This window comes from Dermacentor variabilis, chromosome 4 (genome assembly GCF_050947875.1).
Source record: "Dermacentor variabilis isolate Ectoservices chromosome 4, ASM5094787v1, whole genome shotgun sequence".
Classification (NCBI taxonomy): Eukaryota; Metazoa; Arthropoda; class Arachnida; order Ixodida; family Ixodidae; genus Dermacentor; species Dermacentor variabilis.
In genome coordinates, this window is record NC_134571.1 from 62,626,389 (window position 1) to 62,650,653 (window position 24,265).

At 46.1% G+C, this 24,265-nt stretch overlaps 1 protein-coding gene across 1 annotated transcript in view; it reads left to right on the forward strand.

Moving 5' to 3' along the window:
* The first annotated feature begins 3,035 nt into the window (after positions 1–3,035).
* LOC142579271 (uncharacterized) overlaps positions 3,036–24,265 on the forward strand; it is a 68,520-nt gene continuing 47,290 nt past the window's right edge. The window contains exon 1 of the mRNA XM_075689308.1: positions 3,036–3,610. Coding sequence (XP_075545423.1) covers positions 3,505–3,610 — 106 coding nt within the window. The 5' untranslated portion in view covers positions 3,036–3,504. The remainder of the gene's footprint in view (positions 3,611–24,265) is intronic.

A 24,265-nucleotide genomic window follows, 5' to 3' on the forward strand; every position in this document is an offset into this window, starting at 1 on the left:
AAAAATTGTAGCGTCTTTCGCCATAATTATTTTTCGCTAATGAAATCGTTCTTTTCAGCATAGAAGCTGTATACTTATAATTACTCTAATTAGCAGGGCACTGATTGAAAATAAGTTTCTTCCACGCGGCTTTTCGGCGTCTATAATCTCATGCGCAATCCCTATTCTACCATGGACAATCAGTCCCCCTTTTGTTGATGATACTACAAACTCTGATTTTTTAATGGAACCTTTCAAAATTGCACGAAGGCTCATCACCCTAATAACTCTTTCTTTCCATATCTGTCGTAGAAGACAACGTTTAAGGCAGATTATTTTTTAATTCTTAATAGTCCACAACTGTCTGTTCATGTTTATTTAAAGAAATTGTGAGCTTGTTAATATCATTGACAATCGGGCGGTGGTCCTTACTAGTGGCGACATCGACTACAGCCCAAGAAGAGATGGAAACGCCCGAGCTAGCAAATGTCAAATCTAGGACAGATCGCGACTGCGAACGCATGAAAGTGGCCACTTTAGCATTTAGACATGTAAAACTGTTAACATTAGTCCGATCCCCTAAACGATCTACAGATGAGTCAGTGGAGAAGCCCTATGGCACATGATCTGAATTGAAGTCGCTCGCAAACAACATGTTCTTTTCGCAATAGGCCACTGCGACATCAAGTGAGCGTACATCTTGTACCCCAGCGGGAAAGCAGGAGTTCACTATAGAGAGTGGGGCGCAACCCGAATAGTTATTTCTAATATTAATATTCCACATTCGAAAGGTAGAGTATGACGTGAAATGTTTGCATTATGACAAAATTTTGACGAAATGAAAAAAACTAATCCAACACCCCGGGAATGTCTATCCAATCGAAGACACCTCTAGTAGTTTAAATGAAAGTCTTGATCAGCGAATTTAGCGATCTAGCAACATAGCGATTTCAAGGAATTACAGAAAAAAGAGTTATTCGATTTTAGTGGTGAAAGCCTCCAAGGATTCAACATTCATCCAAGCTGGAAGATCCAAACGAAGATCCAAACTGGTATTCGGGTGACCACAGCAGCTTATCGGTAGCACAAAAGTGTTCGTGAGTCGTGACACTTAATGTTCAACGTTATCAGTAGCATTCAAGATATTGACATATGCATTAGTGGGCACAGTGCAAGAGGAAAGACAGGCAAGGACAAGAAGGAATTGCGCGGGCTACCCACCTTACTCGATAGCCAGGCACCTAAGGATCCTCCAGTCGAACTGCCGTTCAATACTTTCTGCAGCTACATATTTGTTATACTGAATCTCCCAACAATCTTCGGACGTTATACTATTACAAGGAACTTGTGTGTCCGCTGATCAAGAGAGAGAGAGAGAGAGAGAGAGAGAAAGCAAGGACAGGAAAGGCAGGAGGTCAACCAAAAGAGCACCAGGTTTGCTACCCTACCCTGGGGGTGGGTTAAAGGGGAATAGAAAGAGGAAAAAAGGCAGAGAGTATTGCGCGGGTACAATACTTGAAGTGCACCGGCTTAAGAAACCGTTTAGAGTGTGCCTGTGTATAGTGTCCCTCCCACACGCACTCAGTGCTACTCTCTGCCTTTTTTACTCTTTCTGTTCTCCTTTCCCCCACCCCCAGTGTAGGGTAGCAAACCGGGTGCTCTTCCGGGTGATCTCCCTGCCTGTCCTGTCCTTGCTTTCTCTCTCTCTTTCTCTCTTGATCAGCGGACACACGAGTTTCTTGTAATAGTATAATGTCCGGAGATTGTTGGGAGATTGGATACAGCGCATCTGTAGCTGCAGAAAGTATTGAACGGCAGTTCCACTGGAGGTTCCTTGTGTCTGGCTATCGAGTAGGGCGTGTAGCCCGCGCAATTTCTTCTTGTCCTTGCCCGCCTCGTCTCTTGCACTGGGCCCATTACTGCATATGTCAATATCTTGAATGCTACTGATAACGTTGAACATTAAGTGCCACGACTCACGAAGAGAGAGAGAGAGAAAACAAGGATAGCAAAAGGCAGGGTGGTCAACCAGAACAGCATCCGGTTTGCTACCCTACACTGGGGTGGGGGAAAGGGGAATAGAAAGAGGAAGAAAGGGAGAGAGCAAGCACTGAGTAACACCATACACAAGGACACTATAAACGGTCTCTTAAGCCGGTGCACTTCAAGTACTGCACTCGAAAAGCGATACGACTCACGAAGACTTTTGTGCTACCGGGTAAGCTGCTGCGGTCTCCGGAATACCAGTTTTGATGTTCCAGTTTGGATGAATGTTGAATCCTTGGAGGCTTTCACCACTAAAATCGGGTATAACAATTTCAAGCAATTACACAAAAAAGTTCTTTTTTTGTGCAGTTTCTTGAAATTGCTATGTTGTTAGATGGCTAAATACGTTCCTATACTGCTAGTTTTGTCGGTGCGCAACACTCAGTCACGTAAATTCAAAATTTCATGTTTTGATGATATATGTAGACAACTTTGTTACACGAAACCTAGTAGCGATGTGTGATAACGATTCTTTATGTGTATTCTCATATTCACTTGATAATTATACCAGTGTACTTATTGTTCACTCCTGTAAGGGCCTGCTAAGGCTTATATTATCCTATAAATAAACAATAAATAAATAAAAAAACATAGTTCCCTTTCGCAGTTCTCGCGGCAGTACGTCATGTCATGCCTCTCACTGTAAACCCCAACGCACATACCCATAAAAGTCGGGTACATGACTTGATCAAGATCTATGCGACCTTACAACAACACTCCGCTACCTCGGATAGTTATCGTTATGTAATCGCAGCTACATGCAGCAGTTTCGTTCCAGCGATGACCTCAGTGACCCCGGAAATACCGATAAATCGAACCACACACCAATATCACGACATACGCAGATGTCTCTGCGAAGATCTAGGAATGCACGCAGACTTGCCGAATGCCAGATGGCGCTTCAAATCGCGCGCCCTTTATTTTTTTCTTTACAAGCGCCCCTCGGTGGCGGCTCTCGACACCAACCTTTCGTCGAAATGAGGGCAAGGGGCGTCGGGGCGTTGTCGTCTGCTGCCGCCGCGCTGCCCGTTGCCGCATGCGAGAAGCTGCTCTTGTTCCACGCTTGCTGCTCTCTGCTGGCTTCTCTCGGCAGAGCATTTTTGTCTGCCGAGAGCAGCTCGCTCCGGCTCCGCGCCGCTTCGTCTCTTCTCCCTGCACGCGAGGGAAGCCAGGCCACCGGTGGGCCGATCTTTCTTTGCTCGCGCTCTGGAAGGCCAAGTCAGCAGCGCTCTGGCCTAGCGCAGCGGCGGCAACCGTCGTCGCGTGGCAGCGCGCGGGTGTGCGTTCGCGTGACCGTGTTCTTCGGTCGTGCTCGCGCTGACTGCTGTCGCCCAGCGATCGGACCACAGCGAAGGAACCACCGGAGGTTGTCCGCTGCCCCTGCTAGCGAGGACGCGGCGGTTGTAAAGGAACGTCGCCAGGCTCTCCGTGTTGAGTGCGTGCGTGTGGCGAGGCGGGAGTTTTATCGTCGCATCGACCATGCTGGCTCTGGAAGCGATGTCGAGCGTCCGACAGCTGAACGCCTTGGTAGCGCCTGTGGCAACGCGAATGGCGGGAGTACCAAGGTTTCGTCCATTCGCCTACAGTGAGTACACTTTGCGTCCGTAGCTGCGGCTGTAACGAGGTTATGCTCCTGAAACGGGACGGCAGTTCAGTGTCCACTTGCAGAACATTTCTACCGCTTCATTCACGTCCGTCGCGCTCATGTGCTGACCCCGTGAAATCTTTCGCAAAAGTAGGTAGTGTACGATGAGTGGAAGCTGTCGCGATGATCACCTCTGTGCAATTGATTATCAGCTGTTCTCGGCGCATTTATGAACGACGGTAAAGTTTTATTTTCGAGCACTTTCGGTATCCCGAATATCGGCTTCACAGCGTCGCCAAATTAGAAGACGTCGCGTGGGTTCCGAAACGCTCGTTGGCTGTTGTTGTCCGTCCGATGTCTACTTTAGCTCCAACGCCTGTGGAATCTGATCACTGCTGATTCTGTCTGTCACCTCCTTTAAACACCGCTTCAGCAAAAAAGAAAAAAAGAAAGAAACTGAAATAAGTTATGCGCACTTTTCTTGAAGATAAGGGGAGCAACAGTCACAGCAGGCATAAGTGGCCCGCGTCTGCTCACACCTACGGTGGAAAAAATCGTTCACTTAGCGGTATTCGCGCTTATCTATAAAGCTGCAGCAAGAAGTAGCATTCAAATCAACCGGCGACAGTTCACTGGTGCAACAAGAAATAATTGCTGGCTTTGTGACGAAAACTGAACTTCTCTGACCTCGAATCAGTGAAAAAGAAAGCTTTATTGCCGCGCGTAAAACCAGCTATCCTGCGGTCCCGTGAATTTGTGCTGTCCGTTCCGTTCGGTGTTATCAGCGTCAGTTTCGCGATTCTCCAAGCAGTCACCTGTGGTTCTCTCGGACAGGATTTGTGTGGTGCAGATTCCTACGCCACTGCTGGTTGTATAGAGTGACATCTGCGTGCAAAGAATAACTGCATGGAAAGGACGACTGATAGTGGCAACAATGTACAGTTACGAGCCTTTAAAAGAAATTATCGAGCACATCACAATGCTTCGCACTTGCCCGCATAGTAAATCAGTATTCCGACGACGCATTCAACTGTGTTCTCGGGCACTCCAGTTTCGCATTTCATTTCATGTAACACTTGGTGATGTCGGTTTGAACTGCGCAGGCAAGGCAGTCACGCACCCGGAACGCTGATCAAAAGTGAGAAGTGGGTGAGTGGGTACGAGAAGCGTAACTAAATTCAGAGCGCGAACTACAGGGACACAAGCTAAGGCACAAGAAAAGACAGAGCGCATCCTGTCTTTTTTTTTTTTTTTCTGCCTATAGCTTGTGTTCCCGTAGTTCGCGCTATGAATTTAGCCAAGCCAGATCGTATTCCTCCACACATAACCCGCGTTGCAGCGGTCACCACGTTTCGTTCCATCTGGGTAGAATGCATCCGAGCAAGGCCGGAAAGCTGTGCAAAAGGATAGAAGGTTGGGCGAGTTGGTACGGTAACATCAAATCAAATCAAGTTTATTTCAACATACAACTGATGCTGAGGACCGTGGACAAAAAGCCAGCAACGCTTGACGTGGTCCATGGCCCCGTTTTGCAGGCAGCAACAAATGCAACAAAGGATTAGCACGGTTAAATACAATAGTAATTGGGAAAATAGGATTTCCACACTAATAACTGCGAAACATTAATCATGATAACTATGAGCAAGTATAACAAAACACAAGAAAGTACAAAAAACAGCTAGTCATGAAACACATCACAAATATACAAGAGATAATAAAACAAATGCAGCACTATGCACATCGCTATTACGACACAATATATAAAATTATTTAATACAGTAACATATACAGAAGGATTCGATACGCACAATACCAAAAAAAATGATTATACAAGAATTGAGCCTGTTCAAAGAACATTCATACGTCTGTGTACATATTCGCATTTAGACATATGTTTATCGTAGCACAGAAATAAGCATTACTTTATGTTTGCTTTGTTTAAATGGTAGGGTAGTCGAAAACGTAGCATTTCATAATTTGTTCTAGGCCTTGGTAGTTCCCATATTTCAGAAACTCCTTGTACTGACCGATGATCTTGGATTGTAGCGCGAAGTGACACGGACACAGACTAGAAGCATCAGGGAAAGCTATGGCTGTCGCAGCCTGCCTGGTGTGCCATAGGCCCGAAACCAAGAGATATGCCGTAAGCTCGTGCTACACTGCACGCCCCGGTGCGGGCTCAAGGTTTCTTTTTTTTTTTCTATTTGTACACATATATAGTAAGCATATTGAACGAACTTAAATAACCCTGTGGAAACTGTTGCTTTAAACGTGCAGTCTCTCCAAGTACAAACCCACCGCAGTGGCCCAATGACTATTACGGTGTCCTCTCGCTGTGCACTAGGTCGCTGGTTCGATTCCTAGCCGCGGCGCCCGCATTTCTACGGAGGCGGTGGGCAAAAGCACTTGCGCACCGGCCCCATGTGGGTGCACGTCGGAAAAAGAATTCCGAGAGTGGTCCAAATTAATCGGAAGCACTCCACATCAGCATTTCTCGTAGCTCCTGTGCCGCATCAGTAAGACGTGAGATTTTGACTGAGGCGGTTCAGGCGTTGCCCAGAAAAATCACCTGTATACGTTTATACGTACAGCGCATCCGCGGAAAAGCTTTAGGTCACCACGGAAAAATAGCTGATTCCGGTCGACTGAGGCACAGTCGCGTTTAATATGAGCCGCAACACGGCGCACTTGATTTAGTAAATACAAAAATCGGTTTAGTAGATGCCAGCAACGGGAACGGTGTTCAATTCTGCAATATTTGTTATTTTTTCGTGTGCTAGCAACGACGTACAGTCTCGGATCCCTTCGGACCGCGGCTACCGTGTGGCAGCTCATATTCAACGCGACTGTGCCTCAGATTTGTTTTTCTACGTCATAATAATATTATGTAATAAAAAGGTGATGGGTGGTAAATAATAAAGCTCACTCTGCAGGCAGGTCTCATTTTTACAGACTTTGATACCGCCAGTTTCCTTTATTGCTTCTCCAGCTTGAACTTAACGAACCCTGCAAACTGCCTAATGTGATCGCGGTAGGTATGTTAACTTACGCTTTTAAATGCGGCAACATATATTGTTCCAGTGCTTCCAAGCACTGACGGGCAATGACTTTCCTTGTACAAATCTCATTTCACGCTCTGGTTCTGCGTGAACGCCTCGATTACTCACTCGCAAAGCACGCGATAACATTTCTCGGCATGTGGTTCGCTCTTATCGCGCATATCCCGCTGAGAGGATTTGCCTGGGCGAATTGAATGAGCATACGTTGCATGTATAGAGCACGCTGACGTAAATGATAAGCGCGGGAACAGAGCCGCTCGTTGCCTAAACGCCACCAAATGAAAAGCTTCTGTTTTTTTTTAATACAAAGATTGGACATCTATAGCACACAGGGTGTGAGACCAGGCTAATTGGTATTTTGTGCTAAAGTGACTAGCGCAAGAGTGGACACGGGACACTAAAAAGGCGACAAGGACAAGCGCAAACTTCCAACTGGTGTTTATTGCAAAAAGGTATGTATATATACTCTCGCGCACTTCATCATAATCAGTAACAATCGTGCAAGTCAACATGGTCACCACAAATAAACAAGAACGCACCAAGGTCGCGCCATGGCCTAAGGCGGCCTCCCACATACAGATCCCAAGTATGCAAATTCCTTAACAGCCTATGCTAGGAATGGTTTGCTAACGCAGTCGACTTATTTTTCTGCGATAGCCGCTGCCTCAATGATGAGTCTAGTGTTTTCTTGCGCGTTGCTTCCTATTATTTGTTTTTTTTTTTCAAAGATTCGATGACATGTGCATTGGGAGCAGTGAATCCCAAGGAGAGGGTGTGTGTGTGTGTGTGTGTGTGTGTGTGTGTGTGTGTGTGTGTGTGTGTGTGTGTGTGTGTGTGTGTGTGTGTGTGTGTGTGTGTGTGTGTGTGTGTGTGTGTGTGTGTGTGTGTGTGTGTGTCCGCCACAGTCAATTTAAAAAGAAAATTTTGAAAGTGTTCGCTGAAGCGCCCTGCATACAGCGTTAATACATTGCTTACTTGGTGTCAAGTCTTGCGCAGTGAGATCTTTATACCTTGCGACGCGCCTAATAAAGAGATGATACTTCGAATGGGCTTTCGAGGTTACTGAAAGTTATTCTACTCTGTAAAAGCTCGAAGGAACATCTCGGATAAGTTCCTCCCTTCATTATATGTCGACGAAGACAAGAAAGGGATTATCGTAGTGTGCGGTGCGCCGGAATTTTTCTGTAGTTCCTTCTTTTTAAGTGCACAAAGGCGAAAGGATTTATTATGTCTTTCGTAAGGAAACTTCGAACTTTGTCGAGATTGGCGTTGGAAGTTCGTGAACAATGATCAGCAACAATTCTGAGTTTAGATTCGAGCACCAATTGTCGTCCGCGAAACGACGTTGGTGTGTGCTTCGGTCATTTCGAGCCTTCCTGCCTGAATACTTTTTTAAAGCTCATTTCTTCACGCGAACGCACCCCTCGAATAAGAGAGAATTCCTCTTATTCCTTGGTGTCAGTGTTTGTCGGCTTCTTATAATATAACTAATAGAAACGGGCACCTCAGTTAACCCCATTTCTTCTCGTTTATTACATAACGAGGGTCTCGTATCCGGCAACGTTGATGCCTTCAGGTAGCATGTGTGGGTTTATTGACCGGTTGCCTTTACCCAAAAAAAGATCACGTTGTCGTGACGCCTGCGGCAGAAAGGATATTCCACATCCACCGCCAAGCTCTGAGTGGTGGCGCTGGCTTACACTCCCAGTGTTCTACTAGGAAACATAAATACCCAAGAGAGTGGATGGAGAACCGGCGCCGCGGTAGCTCCATTGGTAGAGCATCGCACGGGAAATGCGAAGGTTGTGAGATCCGCTTTCATTTCCATTAATCTATCGTTTCTTTATTCAATTATTACGCACAAGTAATTTCCCCTGTGTTGTCCTCGGTGTCAGTGTTTGTTGACTTCTTATGATATAGGTAATTTCTCAGTTATTCGAAACTGCATCCCGCAGCTCATTTTACTAGCGCATCTACGGCCGCTGAAAATTCACTATTTCTAAGGGAAACGTTTGAAATGGCGGGTTTTGTCATGTGGATAGCTGCACAGAGTTTCTTGCAATAACTACACGAAGCTCTGGCGCTGCCATCATTCAGCCAACATGGGAATGACGGGTAGTGCCTGGATTTGTCTCATCTTCGTGCTTGGGGCTTCAGACGTTCTTGTGGCTTCGTTTATTACGCTTTATCTAGCACTAAATTTCAAAGTAGTTTATGCTTTTTCTTTTAATACAGAGGGTAGTAAGACTCTGCAAGCACGCATAATCGCTGCTAACTGCAGTGGCTCCGCTTGTCTATGCGTCCGTGGCGTAAGGGTTTCGATATCGGGCTTCTCTGCTAGAGGTCCTGTGTTCGAATCCTGCCTTCGGACAATTTTAGTAATGTTTATTTAATTACTTACGACTCAGTAGTTTTTCACAAACATTTGCAAACTCATGAAGCCATTTAAAGACATAAAAAAACGAAGTTTAGGCCAGTCAATGTACTACCCATCATTTCCGTGCTGGCTGAATTGCCCTGCTTGCTCGTAGGCACTAGCGCCACCTCTACTATTTGTATGAAACTCTGTGGACAGCAGCGCGTTGTTTCCCGCTTACGAAGATATAAGCTTTTTTACGCGCTGTTGCAGAGTTGCCGTTCGCTAGGCCTTGTGCTCAGTACGAGGCAGACGAAGAACGAAAGCGTTTGATCTCGTGGTCGTACGTGCTTATAGAATGAATATAAAAACTGAAATAACCTGAGAGGAATAATTAGCTTGATACGATAATATCGAGCACCCAGCTATTTGCCAGGTGTGTCAATTGAACAGGCAAGTTTAGTTGAGTTGTTTCAGTGGAAGATACCTGTTGAAATGCCTCGTCGTCAGCGCCGAAAGTTGCCGTTAGCTATCTTATCCAACCTATACGGGCGACTGGCTTTGTTAACACGTCAGTCATGTCCCTCAGTGAAAGTCGATATGAGGTGTAACTAATTTCTTGTTCCCCAATAGGGGAATACAAAGAAAATCTTCTTTCTTTTCCTTTGTGGAAAAAAATAGTCTGAAAGGTATGTCAGCTACTCCTTGTCTCTTAAAATGGAAAATACAGTGAACTCTCACTTGGGTGCACTTCAAGGGACCGAAGGAAATAGTTCACTTTAATGAAAGTTCACTAAACTGAATATTTACTAGAGTATGAAACAGCATAGGGCATATCAGACAACGAGTCAAACGTGTGAAATGCAATTTATGGAGTTAGGTACATCAACATATGCAAAGTGCGTAACGAGTACCTTGCTGCCGATCTCATATTGAAAGAAAAAAACTAATTTTCATTTGCACTGGTACTCTTAAAGCGCAAGAAGTAACACAGCTCTCCAGACAGTGTGTTTTTGCGCACTTCCTCAGCCATTGCTTGTTGCTGAGACACGAAGTCTCTCAGCTTTCGGAGGAATTCTACAGCCTCGGCTAGAGTTACAGTATTTAAATCTGCCTCTGCCATTGCATCTCCCTCATCGCACCCTTCTTCGGGACGAGCACTGGGAACAATTTCCAGATCTAATAGTACGGCACAGGTAACTAGCTCCCAGTCACTGCACGTAGTCTTCAAACGAAATGTTAATGTCGACATCCAGCCGGCGACAGACCTCTGTCGACATCCCGGGGACGATCATCTCGTCACGCTCTTCCCCCTGCTCGCTCTCACCTCACAGAGGGGAAAGGCCGGATATATGCCAGCAGTTTCTAATTGTAGCCGGTGTTGCTGTCCACTTAAGCAGCCTTAAGTTCGTTCACCTGAAATATTCGCCATTCAGAAATTCGTTTAACTGAAGGATTTTTGCATAGAATGCATATGAAACCCACCGCGAATTCTGTAAACGCTCGTTAGTCTGAAACGTTCGTTAAACCGACGTTCGTACAACTGAGAGTTTACTGTAATAAAAAAAAGTACCGTTTGAACAATTTTATTGCCTCCTGTTTAATAAAGGACGGAAAAAAAGAAAAAATGGGAATAAAATAGCACTCAGTGGGACAAGAGACTACAGTGCATTTCTAATTATGCGTGCTCTTATCGGCATATATACGCCACCAGGTCAAAGTACGCGGCAGCTGTCATATTGGCGTCCACGTGGAGGCCGATTCAAATAAGGGCCTCAAATGCAACTCAAAGCAGATGCTAGCTGGCCCAACTAGGAGAACGGCTGCGATGCCGACGCTAACTCAGACGAGGAGGGCACGACGACGGCACGATGGCGGCACGATGGCGATGCGAGATGCTAGACACGTTGCCGCGTCGCTAGGATCGTGAACGCGAATGGTGGAAACAAAAACTTAAAAAAGTTACTGAAAGAACTTTTTTTTTCGTTTTCTTCTCTCCAATCTTTTCAACCATAATTTCCAGCCTCATAAGATAACGACGTATCGTTAAACATGTTTTTGCGGAAAGAGAACAAGAAGATCACCGTTCTGCACAATAAGTCCCCGAGCGAAAGCAGGAATAGAATATCAACAGAGAATAGGTAGGGATCTACCTTGTTTGTTTCACGTGTCTGTGTTTCGAAGCACTTACATTAGAAAGTTTGTTTTGACGTCACATTGAAGGCGCCATGCAGATACGCTTATAATCTTGTATTTCTAGTCAACCGAACAAAATAAATTGACAGTCTCTTCATAATATTTGCCCATATAGCACGCAGAATCGCAGCGCCTAAACGACGGGCGTAAGCAGAAAAAAGGAGAAATACCGTCGCAGTGTTACAAGTATTTGTAGTGGACACTGTGAAATCTAGTTTAATTCGTCAGTAAAGAAAAAAAAACGAGAAATAAATAAATTTCTCTAAACTTTTGCGACTGCATGCTAGGAGTGATTCCTGCTGGCGATCGCTGTGAGTGTGTATCTTAATTCGTGTAGCCCGTGTGCAACGACAGGTGTAAATGAAGTATAACACGAGTGAAGTGCTTGACACATGTCTACTTACAGAGAAGTAGTTTCACCGAACCTTTCTGCACTTATAATGGCCAATACCGCTGATAACCTTTAGAATATATTTCAGGTTCACGAGTCCTCGCCTATAAATATCCAAGGTGTTTTATTTTAACGCTATCAGAATTCTTTTTTAAAAAATTGCCTGTGGCATATACTGGGTGTCCCATTTAACTTAAACCAGGGTTTTAACATATGCAAATACCACGTAACTGGACAGAACAAAGGTGATGTTGTTTGCCGTCGCTTGGAGATACTCAAACCATTGTTTTTCATTCTGCCTAACTAGATAATTAGTCGTAATTAATTAATCAACTTCTCAAGTATTAATTGTCAGGCGTGCGGCAATTTTGCGTGCATTTGTGGGCTTCTTTCACGCTCGCAAAAATATTTATTTTTATGCAGGGCGTATTCAGCAACGGAAAGCTGTATCGGAGCTTTTCATGTCGCTCTACAATTTTCTCATTGGCACTTCTCATTTAATTACAATGTTTGATAAGTTGATTAAGTAATGAAGACTAATTAACTAATTCGGTGGAGTGAAAAAAATAGTTTGAGTATTTCCAAGCGTCGGCAAACATCACCACCTTTGTTCTCTAGAGCTACGTGGCATTTTCATATATATAGACTCTGGCTAAAGTTAGCTCGGACAGCATGCATAGCGCGAATCTACTTTTTTAGCTGAATTACTCAAACCGGCAGACATTGCTTACCCAGGAAATCAAATGCATATTTGAATAATGAACAAAATGTCACAAATCATGTTTACCTTGCACATATTGCAGTATACAAATTGAAGTCAATGATTTCACAAGACAAGTCCATTAGGAACCACTTTCGAATCTATAGCGCCAGTTTTAGGATCAGCGCCATACAATCGCCCATAGCCCGAAGAGAGCGCTTGGAGCTGGCGTCTCAACAGCGTGCTGGCCACGTATGCAGGAGGAGCACGTGAACACGCTCCAGCAAAATGGCTCCAAAGCGTGCACTCAGCGTCGAGGACACCCATGCCCGAAAGAAGCGTCACGCATAGCTGGAGCGTCGTCGCTACGCAACGAAACGTGGTGCAGACCGCTCATGCATGTATACAATGCATGCATACAACTATAATAATTACATGAATCACGTGCAGTCCCTTAGTTCAATTGATGATTTACACTTCTGCCACGATGCGTTGTGTCATGTGAGGCGATTATAATGGTCAACCCCCTCAGATATTATAAACAATGACGTACCAGAACGCCTCAGGCAAGAACGTCTCGATGTGTGTTCTGTAGACTACGCAGACAAACAACAGTGTGGTGCACGCAAGGTAACGTTTAACATCAACTCGCCACTGTCGTATTTGACTAAACGCTGAAGAAATGACACATTTTCCGCCAACATCACCGCTAATTATTGTCTATCAGAGCAAATAGCATAGAAAGCTTCGCTTACTTTGTTTCCCACAGTGCGTGGGACCTGCAGATTTTTCTTTGTGCGCGCGCCATTTCTGTGGTTCAGTCTTGCGGCATATTTTTTTTTTTTTTGTACGCAGTTGTCGAACCGATACGTACGTATGCCACTGTATCGCCTTGGGACTCAAGTTATCTTTAACTGTGGTTGGTCACCGCATGGATTAGACGAGCGCAGTTCAGAATGACGGATGACCAACAAGCCCAGTTCCTCAATTTACGCAGATGGTACATTGCTGGGGCTTGTCTGCAATTTAGTACGTGGTCCCGTGTAGTTAGTTCCACTCGCGATCAACCGCGTGCGGTCTTACTCGCGAGCTGCCAACCTGTATGCCCTCGGTCCGCAGTCGACCGCTTGACGCTGTGATAATCCACTTATGTCTTATAAGCGTGAGAAAGCTCAGTTGCCTTACGCTTGGCTTGTCTCTCTGCTCACCTCTGCGTTACCACCTTGCTCTATTATACATCGTGCGTATCAGCGAAAGCTGACGAATTCCTATTGTCAGGTTATATTCTTTACGCGCACAAAACGCGAGGAATTGTGAGAAAATGAACTTACGAATGAAGTAAAATTCGCTCATTCGCTTCCAACCGATACCGGAGTTCACGTGTTGCTGAAACGACAACGTCGGCAGTCATGCTTAATTAAGTTCATTAAGTTGTGATAATTTGTATACGTGTTGTATATACCAGCCCCGTTGCGAAAGGCCGCTGACCAGTTATTCTAACCTGGTGTGTGTACGTGTGTGCGTGCGTGCGTACGCGTTCTTTGTTCTCTTGTTCCTTGCTCTTCCTGTTGCTCACTTATTACCCCACGGCATGTTAGATCGTTAACTTAATTCGCGCAGAACTGCTTCCGGCAAAAACTGCAGAAGTGCTTTGTAGAAATTAATTTTCACGAGTAAAAGCACGTAGCATGCTCTAAGTCAACTCTACGCTTTGTGCCAAACAAGCGCTTAGCAAGCCCCTACATTAAACACTGATACTTGTATAAACATGAAATTCTTTGCTATAGGGTGGCTGCAACTCGACCTCGTCGTTAGGAGCCAATGATAGATGACTGTATTGCCTTTCCGATGCAAACTACGGCTGTCTGCCTTTAATTATTCTGCCGTTTGTATCACGCATTCTTTCTCTCCATCTTTATTCTGTCACGTTGCACAGCCTGCGTAATATTCCGCTTGTACTTGTTCACTTCACTGGTTCTTTCTACGACCTTCTGCGGTTTGTGAGGGAGGTTGTTGACACAGGACTGGGCTCGGAAAAAACAGTTTGTGCAAGAGACAATCTGGAGCGTTTCGCGATGTATTTTCGTTGACTGCTTTAATTATGGGGTTTTACGTGCCAAGACCACTTTCTTATTATGAGGCACGCCTTGCGCGGAATAACAGACGCGAAGCAGTCTGTTATTCCGCGCAGTCCATGCTTATCCATGCGCTGCGCTAAAAAAAGAAAAAGATAACGCACTATGCCGACATAATGAACCTCGTCAATTTAGGACTGTAGCTAATACGCATATACTTTTGTATGCGCCCGTCTATATAGTTCGTGTTACATTGGCGTAATTTTGGCTTTTGCGCTTTGATCAGAGCTCCCACCACCTTCAGCGACTATACGTGTAGCGGCGTGACATCACACTCTCGAGTATTTGCGCTTATTCGGGATTCTTTAAAATTTCCTGTCACGTACAGTTCTGCGAGTAGTACTCACGCAGCAGACGGCGCGAGATTAGAAGGAAACGAAAAACGTAGCGTGTTATTGCGGTAGCATTTATATGGACATTCCAGGCGAATTCTAGCCATCGCCGTGATTCTTCGTATCTATTGGTGTATATGCATATAAGCTACATGTTTATCTATGCCCTATATGCAAGGTAGATGCTACACACTCTGAAAACAGTTGTACCCTCTGAGGTGTATATTTGTCACACAGCAATAATCATGTGCCTTGCTTACGTTTCCTTTCTTGAAAACGCTGCGCTCGCTGCTTTCCTGTCGAGAATGCTCTGCCATGCTGGTAACGCGCATGCCGTTCGTGACTTGGAAGTACCGGGCTCGCAGCGTTAAAGAAATGGAAATGTGGACACGACAATTCTCCGCTGAAATATTCTTCAGAATTGGACAGAATTGATGCGCGCAAGAAAAAGTCGCCAAACGTTTCCCTCACAGCGTATGTCTTCTATCCGGAGCCTTTCAGACTCTTAAAGAGAGCAAAACGATATTAACGCTCGCAATCTGAATGTGATGTCATTTCACTGGCGCCGCTCATTACGGGCAGGGAAGTGGCGCCTGTGACATGTCATAACAGGCCCTAAACGGAGTTTTAAGGTTTTTAAGGGTGCCTGAAGTGTTGGCCCACCCGCGTATGTCGCATCCGCGTATATAGTCGCGCCTGCGTTAGTTAGAACACCGTGGTTCGAGCGCAACTTTAAACCTCGCCATCACTGTCATTACTTCGTCCTGTGGGAGAAACTGACAATTCTTTCTTTAAAAGGGCAAATCTTTAGGGTGCGGTGAGAAAGCCAGTCTTGAGATTCTACGATGACTGTAGCCATCGTAAAGGAAGAAAAAAGAAAGAGAAAGCGTTTCAGCGGCACTGAACAACACATAATGGATATCCAACCATTCGGTTTAACAAAAGGGATCCGCTATGGTACACATTAATGCAATTAGGGGTGGCTTATAATGTCGGCACGCTTAAGTAAGTAAATATATAAATGGTGAGACCAACTGAAAGGATGCCCACCCACCGCGGTGGCGTAGCGGATATCGTGTTGCGCTGCTTAGCACGAGGTCGCGAGATCAAATCCCGACCGTGGCGCCCGCATTTCGATGGGGGCGAAATGCAAGAACGCCTGTGTCCTTCAAAGATCCCCTGGTGGTCAAAATTACTCCGGAGTCCCCTCCCCCGCTACGGCGTGCCTCATAATCGAACCGTGGTTTCGGCACCTAAAACCGTACAATTCAAAGGTTACGCAAAAAATTTTCGCAGAAACTCCTCTGGTAGTTACCTAAGTATGCGTAAGCATTGTACCACTTGCTCTTCTTCACGCAGCCCACTGTCATTATCAATGTTACGAAACTTGGTCCGACCAGCATAAACCCTTATCAACCCTCATCGGTCGTTCGCTTATCATGCTCGATAGCGAACGTTTTTTTATTTATTAACCTATTTGTTTATTTTCTTAATGTGGTCCAAGAACAGCTTTACGCCTTAATATTGGTAACGTTAACATGATGAGGCAGGTTTAAGATCGAATTCATCACGGCACTCGAACCCACGACCATTGGTGCTAATTGAGGTGAAGTTAATTAGTGATTGTTGCTTAAGATATAGTTAATTAAGGCGCTCGAACCCCAGACCTTCGGTTGGAGTTGAACCCGCGACCCTTGGTGTTAATTAGGGTGAATGAATGTTAATTTAGCGAAGCTGTGTCAAAACCACCGCTACATTTGCTGAGGGAGGGGTGCACTGCTTTACTGATGGTTCGAATGCTTGTTTTGAGCTTGTTCTTTATCGAAACGTATGCTCTTCTGTGTGTAGTATGGGTGATTTCAATGAATGTATGCAGTGCTCGCTTCACTTTGCTGAGCGCTTGTAGCCTCTGCCTTACGTGGGTATATGAGCCATTTCTTTTCTTTTTTTTTCTTTTTGCTGGCTTGCTTGCTTGCTTACGGGACTACGATCAATTCCTTAAGGGAGTATGAGCTATTCATTGTCTTACGTGGAGGACATATTTCTCGTTGGATAGGCATAGGAATGCTTACGCATTTCAGATGTGATGTCTGTCATACAAGTGAAAGGCAGTAGTTCCATCGTAACACTGCGTTACGGGAAAACGAGGCAACTATAGTGAAATGTCCCGACGAAAGATTAAATAAAAATAGTTACGTGGTGTACCCGTGCACAAGCGTACAAGTTAAACGTTGTAAAGCGTGAAGAGACGTTGCAAATTTAAAAAAAAATGGAAAAGGAACAACAATAAAGGCACCAGTAAAATCAACCTGAATGCCGCGTACATCGTCAGCCATAGAAGTTGTCGCTAAAATGATTAGATGGTGCTAGTACGTGGACGGCCGCTTATCGGCCGCAGGTATTTCACGAGATGAAACTGTTTGTGCAACAAATGACTCGATGGTCGGCCATCCTTTATTGTTTGATTGCCGCGCCTGTTGCTATCTATACGTGTCGGAGGGTTAAGCGAAAGTGATGCGTATATACATGCTGCGTGTGAAATTTCTCGGATTCTTTTTTTTTTTTTTTGCAGCGATGATTAGAGGCGTACGCATAACGTTGGAGAAGAAATTGGCTCCTTTTTTTCAGCGTGACCGAGTGCCTCCACGTCCCAGCCATGTCGAAACCGAGAGCAGCGAATATCATGTCGCATTCTCTTGCGCTCTTCATTGGCCAGGCGCCAGCGACGGTTCGCTGGCACTACGTAAATGTGCGCGAGGTCCTATATGGGTGGCATGGCTACTAGTGGCAATTCCAGCATAAGCGCCGTGCCGTAACGAAGTGAACGGAAGTGCTGCGCCTCCGCGTTCAGAGCGGGAAGCTCTTCACGGGAAAACACGTGCTTTCGAAATGCTTGACGAAACGGTATTGCGAGACGGAAGCTGGCGCGTCTTTCTTGCGGATTAAGATCACGTACAGCGCGTGTCCTTGGAAGTGTCCGTGCAGTCTTACGTCTCTTTACTGGCCTTCGGGCAGGTGACTCGGGGTGTCGAAGCGTCACCTAATTTCGCGACGAATTGAACGCGGTTTGTCAGAACTGGAGCTTCTCCTACTGTTCCTTATTCCTGCGCGGCGTACACCGATGCTACCTCAAAGCAGAAGCTGGTCTCTGATAGCTTCGAAATCGAACAGCGCGAAACGAATTGACGAAGGAAGACGACTCAGCCAAGACGGACGCTGGCGCACAACTAAGTGTTTTGTTACACTGCATCAAATTATAAATACGCACGCATTGCAAAGGCACGTGGTGCATTCCAGATATTGTAAGCAAGGCCCATCAGGAAGTCATTCTATTCATAAATTCTACTTCCTTGTTGCGCAAAGTGGTAGCCGTTTGATTTACGCACAAGGAAGAATACCTATGCATACGGTATGCATCGACTACAGTTCGCGGGTTCTCATTTCGAAACAGAACCTCGGTTTTTGGAAACCGTCTCTGATCCTCGCAACCAGCGGGAACGCTGGACCCAGTCCAAGCAGTGGCTAGACGAGTGCCATCTCTACAGCACCGCGACCGTTATTCACCACACACACTGTATTAAAGGCGAAACAACAAAGGAAGCGACAGCATATGCCGAGCTGTTTCCATAGAAGTGCACCTCTTTCCTGTGCGTGCGCCGACGTGGGCTGTCGCACTTGTAGCGTTTTCCCTCTGCTGTCGACATCCGTCTTCGCCCTGAGCACCGTGCATGCCGCGGCCTCTCGATGTTGCGTTTCCGCCGCGGGGAGCTATGCTCCAGAGCTTCGCCTTGTTGTTGTCTTTCTTCCTCTTTTTTTTTTTTTTTGCGCCGTGTCCTCGGTGTTTGACCTCGCCTGGGACACGATGCGGTAAATAGTAGGCGTGAGTGTAACCGTCTGCGTGCGTATAAAGACGCTCGTAAGCCGGTAATTTACATAGGGCACCACGTTTTCGCTTCTCAACGCGAAAGCGACGCACTTGCGTGGCGGAAAGGACCATCACTGGGCGCCTATAAGGAAATGCTGCCGTGCGATGCCGGATGCTGTCACGAAAAGAAAAGCGAAGAAGACGTGGGGACGTACCTGCAAGACTTTTCTATACGTATAGAGGTGCCGTCCGCGATTGGGCATCGCGCAGTTGTTGTCACCTGCCACATGGTCACACCGATCGCTGTCATGTGAACGCCAGCCAATGAGGAAATGAGGACACGTAAGAGAAGTTTTGCGCATACCGGTCCCGTTCATTTAGTTATACAGCGAAGCTGATAGCCTCTAGGCGGTCGGCATTTTTTCGTGTCCGCATCCGTTAGCAAAAACGTGGGCCGATCCCGGAGGCAGTGCTGGGAAGGAGCAGTGGCTCGTACCCCTTTAAGTCAGAGGCTCCAAGCACTCGGAAAAGTGAAGTGAACAGTGCGTACATTCTTTCCAATCACGCATACAGCATACAAAACAGCATTCCTTTCAATAAAGAACAAGCACCAAAACAAGCATCCAAACCACATAATTGATTATAAGGCGCTCCTGATATCAATACGAAGCACATAGCGCTCCCCGCATACATTTCCAGGTAAAGGTTACTATTGCGCAAGCTGCCGCGGCGACGGCAGCTTGTGACATGGGGAGGGACGTCGATAGCCTTTTGTATATAAAATAATCAGCCTAGCCACTGATTTTATTGTTGTAGTAGCACCTCTATGAGAGCACACGCATAGCTAGGATTCCCGAGGAGCCGCGTGAATACGAAGAGCGGCATAGGGAAAAAGATGCGGCAATATGAGCAGCGGCGGTGTGCTGCCAAAAGTACCATTACTATCATTCTCTAAAGCAATAAAGCATTGCATCCCCCCCCCTCAGCAGTTGTAGTAGTGGTTTTTAATAGCTTCGTTGGGCATACACTTTCACGGGGCCGGGATGTAAGGTATCCGGTCTGCTGGTTACCTGTTCCTCTTTCTTCGGAAGGTGTTCCGGTAAAAACTAAAAAAAAAATTATTCGTTCTTATCCCAGTGGACGAGTTGAGTTTCGAATTCTGCTGCTTTAGTGCGCCTTTACAACGATTTTTTTTTTCTGTGGCGCTTTTTCTCTCTTCTGTCAAGGCAACGACACTCACGAGTATTGCCGAATGCGTGGCCCGCATACCGCTGGACGAGTCGGGATCGAGCGCTTTGTACCGACTTTGAAATCTGTGTGCTTACTCGAATGCGTACACTGTGTTGGTGCGCTTCATTCGGTCGAATTCTTGTCATTCTTATTTCATGTAGCGCTCTGGTTTCACGATTCCCGAGGAGAACTTGTACAGTGCGCTCAACACTTCAATGTAGACCGCGTGCGAATTTTTCCCTCTTAGAAGTGTACACTCGTCAAGCACTGCAATCGTCCAAGAGACGTTCTGGAGAGTTACGGGCCAAAAACCACGGTCTGCTTGTGGTGCATGCGGTAATGGGTGGCTCCGGATTAAATTTGACGGCCTGGGGTTCTTCAACATGCACCTAAATCGAAGTACACGAGCGTTCTTGCATTTCGTTCCCATCGAAATGTACCCGCCGCTGTCGGTATCGAACCCGCGACCTTCCGTACTGAAAATAGCACCGATCGCTAACAATCGGGCAGCGGTTATTCATTAGCTTTGACTATCCAGAATATGTACACACATTACTCTGTTCAGCTGCGCCGTATTTCAGTTATCTTTCTTTTTCCGGGTCGACGATGTTCGCCATGTATATGATAGGATCCATCCGGAACGGCTATAGCTTGTGGTTTCTGTTACGTGTAGTTACTTGGATGCTGTGTACTGAATTTTTGCCGTAATGAACGTCAGGTCTGCTGCATACTTTAATTTTTCGTTTTAATTCATTCGCATGCACCTTCTGTTTCCTTTCATTGACTCATTCGCACACAAGTGAGCGCAATCAACTATCGTTTAATTTTTTGTCTAAGGGAACGTAAACACATACGCGTTTGATCGTTATTCATTCAGTCAGGTTGTCCGCGTTCCTTCGAAACGCGGGCTGGGTTTGTCCCCTTACAATGTGAAGGCCGACGCGGAATTTCTTCTGTTGTCAGCATTCGCCGTTTTATAAACATGTTAGTAAAGTAAAAGCCCGTTACACCACGGTGGTATAATCGCAATTTATTCCTGACCTGCATGGGACACTGTGCAAACGTGAAAGATTTCCGCAAATCCTTTACGCCAATGTTAGCCAATAAGATGATGTTCCAAGCTACCTATATCATATAAAGATTCACTGGAGAGTTTTAGCAACACATTTATCAACTTTGCGTGAAGACTTAGCGAAACTTTAGCGACTTCACGGCCGTAGGCTAGAGGCTCGCTCGAAAAAAAGAAAAGTTGGCAACACAGCTATCGTGAATACTGTTTGTAAAAATCGTGAGCGAGGTCATGTGGTGAAGCGTTAGTGATGCCATATTGCGTGCGAAGACGCATTCTCCAGGTGCATTGGTGCTGTTCGTGAAGCCGACAGTTCTGTGACCGACTGTACAGTATCTGCGTGCACCTCCGGATAGACGCGCTTAGTGACGTAGCTAGGTCGCCTGGCACCCGGGGTCCATAGGTCTTCAGTCACCCCCCCCCCCAACCCCCCTTCCCCGGTTGTAGTCAGGAAGGCGAGGATATCGAAAATTTCCTAGGAGGGGAGTGATGTTTCAGCAACAGCACAGCCGCCTTGGATACCGCACATGTCGCCCCCCCCCCCCTCGCTTTCGTTCCCAGAGATCGCGAATGTAGCAGGTATAGGCGCTGCTTTATTTTCTGCACCAAGTAAAACAAAGCTGCACCGATAACTTGTGATAAGCTCATTTGCACATTTGGTGTCAGGCTGTAAGGCTTAGCAGCCAATACAGATGCGGCATCGTAGAATATATGGCCCACAAGTAACAAGGACATTTTAATAAAGTTTTAATTAGCGATATTAAAGGCAATATTGCATTTACAAAATTGAAGCTGACAGTCATATGTTGCCCAACAACAACTTCACAAAAATCGTCGTAAGTGCAACGTACTGTGGCGTGCGGTATTTTGGCTGTGTGCAGCCCTTAACCCAAACGAAAGTAACGTGTCAGTGACCCTGATCTCCCCACCCTATTAGAAAACGCCACCTGCTTCCCTGCCGCGTGGGCGCCAATGCTGTGACAATTACGAGTTTGTTCATGCTGATCCATAAAGCATTTCTTTATTTGCTGCTATTGGCAAATGTGATTACCCGAGCGGCGGTACCGCGACAAGATTGGGAACGGAAATGATCACGCTTCGCGACAATTCCTGGCGCCACCATGCAAAAAGAGAGAGAGAGAAGGCCGCGATGAAGCCTGTGTCAGCGAAAGCATGCGTTACTTTTGGTCCGCACTCGCAGTGGAAAGGATAGAGAAAGCGACGTCACTGGTGCACCATTTCGTGTTTCTTTCGGTGCTGCCATACTTGACCGCCTGCAGTGCCAAAGTACTGCAGGCTCTAGCACCTAAGACGATATTCTTTAGAGAAGTCTTAATGCAATAACGTTAGGGGCCTCTTGTCGCAGAAAATCCGGTGCTGGTGTGGTAGTCCGGCGTCGTACGTCACTTAGGCAAAAAGAATTTTGAGCCACTCATAACAAGGGCATCCATGTGGCGCAAGGAAGTTACAGAACTAATTAATTTCCTCAAGCTAAAATACGTAGAAAAATTGTAAATTACGACTTACACACAACCTGCAGACATGTCAGCGTTGGTCTGTAATTTGAATATACGAGAAAACATAATTCTCTTACTCGAAAACTCAAACAAACCCCCTTTCCAGCGTTTCCACCAATCGTAGACCGGCCACGGCGCCCGCCATTGGCGCACGAACATCTCGGAGGCCTTGGATCGGCGCGCCCGGTTCCTTGTAACATCTCCAGATGGCGCTCGCCTCCGCCGCATGATAAGAGCTTGGTGGCGCAACCCACCGCCCCTTTCCAAAGGGAACGCTCATGACATCCATCCACCCATCCATCCATCCCGGCCCACGCAAGAGGCGCGGTTCCTACCAGAAAGCCCGCCTTCGTGCATAACGTTCGCCGCCAGCGTTTCCCGGTGGTGGTGGTAACAACTTTATTTCGTCAACAGAAATGATTTGGCTGACTTTAGTGGGATTCCAGGGTGCGTGAGGTGGCCGTCCGATCAGTTCCTCTAGTGCCACCTGTTATGGTCGTGAGGCCCTGTCTGTCGGCGACTTCCAAAGCCTAGCTGACGGCCTGCAGTTGAACCGCCGGATCCGAGCCGGACACCGCATCCTCCCACTCTTGCTCGTTATAGAGATGTCATTCTCTTTTCGGTTTTAGATTGTCGCAATCGAATAAAATGTGTTTTAAATCTGCCTTTGTGACCCCGCAGAGCTTACATTCGGGGGTGTAGACTCCTGGGTAGGCCTTGGAGTATCCGGGTAAATACTGCTGTTATGCACGCTGCAGTTGCCGGGAAGCGCGAGAAGCAGTCAGGTATCTTTGAATGATAACGCGTTCCATTCTTAAAGGCGAAGCTTAAGCGTCCTCCAAATTTTTGTTGAGTTCACAATATGACTTTGGGTCCTCAATTCCCTAATTGCAATGTTTCCTCTGTAATTACTAATTAAGCAGTTATTTACGATTTTCTTATTAATTATCTTCCATATTTTGCACGATACAGAGCTCCTAGTGGTCAGAAAGGCACAAAACCTGATCGAATGTCGGGAAATATCCTTGCAAAATTCACCTTTTTTTAAAATTATGTACTGTGCAGCTGAAACAAGACACTGTATCTGTTAGATGAAGTCACACAACAGCAACAAAATGGTAATGAGATTGTTAGCTAGGACTAAGAGATAGTTTTTATTCAACACCGCGAAACTGATACAAAGCTAATACAAACGATACAAAACTCATAAATGGAACGCTGTACGCATACTGACGACACACAAATTATGTTTGGACATTGGGCGTTTTACACGAAAACGTAATGACCGGTAAGTACTCATTTCCTTCAGAAGATCATTTTCCGACACTTTGCTTCCGCAAACCCATTAATTACAGCGGTAAAGTTTATATTCTTTACGTGTTTTTCTACGGTTAGTATCGCCAAGTTTGATAGCCTTTCATCACTCATGGTGGAGCGCAGAGACGTTCTGATCAGCTTTACTTTGAAAATTCCTTTCGCACGATGCAATTGACACACAGATAGCGAGGAACAAGCGAAAGGTAACGGTAAGGTTTCGAAAGGGACTCAAAGGAGTTCCATTTGGCGATAAACTCCAGGAACTGTGGTGCGATCCACGTCCTCGTGGCACCAATGCGCTTTACAAACCCTTCGGCCGCATCGAGTCAATACGATCCCGAGAACCCCGTTCGCGTCTGTCGACGGCCGCACTTGTGAACTTTGCGCCGTCGCTCTCGAGGCGCGCCTCGCCGTAAACGCGAGGGCCGGACGCGCTTGTTCAGCGTCCACAAGGGGAATCTTGCAGCTGTTCGTTTTCGCAGCGTGGA